At 66.8% G+C, this 1,901-nt stretch overlaps 1 protein-coding gene across 1 annotated transcript in view; it reads left to right on the top strand.

Annotated features, from left to right (window-relative positions):
- Nucleotides 1-1,011: 1,011 nt before the first annotated feature.
- VASN (vasorin) overlaps nucleotides 1,012-1,901 on the top strand; it is a 2,631-nt gene continuing 1,741 nt past the window's right edge. The window contains exon 1 of the mRNA XM_019471593.1: nucleotides 1,012-1,891. Coding sequence (XP_019327138.1) covers nucleotides 1,012-1,891 — 880 coding nt within the window. The remainder of the gene's footprint in view (nucleotides 1,892-1,901) is intronic.

Here is a 1,901-nt window from a genome sequence, read left to right as displayed (position 1 = left end):
GCACCCGCGGGGGGCCGGGGCAGGGGTGGTTACAGCCTCACTCACCCCAAGAGCATCCTCCCTTCCATCCCAGTCCCCGTCCCTGAGGGACGAGGATGCAGCCCAGGGTGCTGTGCTGGGTCCCCGGGGTGCCGGCAGGAAGGGGAACAGCAAGGTGACCCGTGGCCCCCAGGGGATGGGAGCTGGCTCGAGCCCCGGGACTCTGCGGGGACGCAGCCGGCTCTGAAGGGCACAGGAGGGACCTGTGGGGCAGGGGAGCACCCGGCTCCTTCCGCCCCACCGCCCGTGCCCACGCCACCCCACAGTGGGGGCCCTCTCTGGGTGCCCCCGTCCCTGAGGGGATTGCTACTGCTGGCGATCCGGGCCGGAGCAGACCCCGTGGGTGCAGCTGTGGGGACGGCGGCACAAGCAAAGGGTTAAGCGGTGCTCGGTGTGCCGGGAAGGCCGGCCGGGCTCCCACCCCCTCCCCTGGCTCCCAAGCCAATCGTGCCTCTGCTCCGCATCCCCCATGTTTGATTTGCACCCCGCTGAGAGCAGCTGGGGAGGGAGGGGCCCTTGGCCTGCCACGTACCCGAGGTGGGGGGGGTCTCGGTGCCCCACCGGAGATGGTACCAAGAAGTCAGGCCACAACTGGTGAGCCATGTCTCACGGTAGAGCCCGGGGTGTGCAAAGGTACCAAGGTAAATCCTGGGGGTCTGGGGAGGGGGGAGAGTGTGGGGCTGGGGTGGGCAGCTCACAGTGCCGCTTCGCTCTCGCTGGCTCTGTCCCCCACCGGAGCAGCACAGAGGAGGCAGGAGCCTGGCGGGGAGTTTCCCGCTCCCTCCGCAGTACCTTTGGGGCCGGAGGGTCCGGGGCAGGGCACGGGGAGACGGCTCTCGCACCCCAGCAGCGGTGCAGGGGTAGCAGCGGGGGGTCTGAGGCACCCCACAGCCCTGCCAGCCCAGGGTCCACCCCCGGCAGGGCCTGGCTCCTAACCTTGGCTGGGTTTCTCTCTCCCGCAGAGCTGACACCATGAACCAGCTGATCCTTTGCACGCTGCTTCTCTTGGCCCCCGGGGAGCTGGCTGGGGCATGTCCTGCAGGCTGCCAGTGCCATGACCCCAAGACCATCCTGTGCGCGGCCAGACGGGGCCACACCGTGCCCCAGGGGCTGCCCCCCAACACGCTCTCCCTCTACGTCTTTGAGAACGGCATCACGATGCTCAGCGAGGACAGCTTTGCGGGCCTGCCCGCCCTTCAGCTCCTGGACCTCTCGCAAAACAAGATCACCAGCATCCAGAAAAACATCTTCCAGCCCCTGACGGAGCTCGTCAACTTGGACCTGTCCTCCAACCAGCTGCAGGAGATCACCAACGAGACCTTCCACGGGCTGCGGCTGCTGGAGCGGCTCTACCTGCAGAGGAACAGGATCCAGCACATCCACGCTGCTGCCTTTGACACGCTGGAGAATCTGCTGGAGCTGAAGCTGCAGCACAACCAGCTCTGGGCCGTGCCCCCCCTCGACCTGCCCAACCTCCTGCTGCTGGACATCAGCTGGAACAAGATCCCTGCCATTGCACCGGGGGCCTTCCACGCTGTCAACATCGAGTCCCTGAAGATCGCGGGGCTGGGCCTGACGAGCTTAAACGAGGAGCTCTTCCAGGCCCAGAACAACCTCCACGAGCTGGATGTCTCCGACAACCTGCTGGAGCGTGTCCCGGCAGTGCTGCGGCGGCTGGGGAGCCTCACCAAGCTCAGCCTGGCTGGCAACGCCCGCATCTCCCAGCTGCCGGCGGAGGACTTCCACAACCTTCACAACCTCCAGGAGCTGGACATCAGCAACCTCAACATCAACACCATCCCTCGGGATTTCTCCAGCTTCTTCCCCAGGCTGCGGGCCGTGACGGCCGCCGGCAACACCCT

The sequence above is a fragment of the Aptenodytes forsteri genome, unplaced genomic scaffold, assembly GCF_000699145.1.
Source record: "Aptenodytes forsteri isolate BGI_AS27 unplaced genomic scaffold, ASM69914v1 Scaffold26, whole genome shotgun sequence".
NCBI lineage: Eukaryota > Metazoa > Chordata > Aves > Sphenisciformes > Spheniscidae > Aptenodytes > Aptenodytes forsteri.
This window is presented reverse-complemented; position numbering and strand designations above follow the sequence as displayed.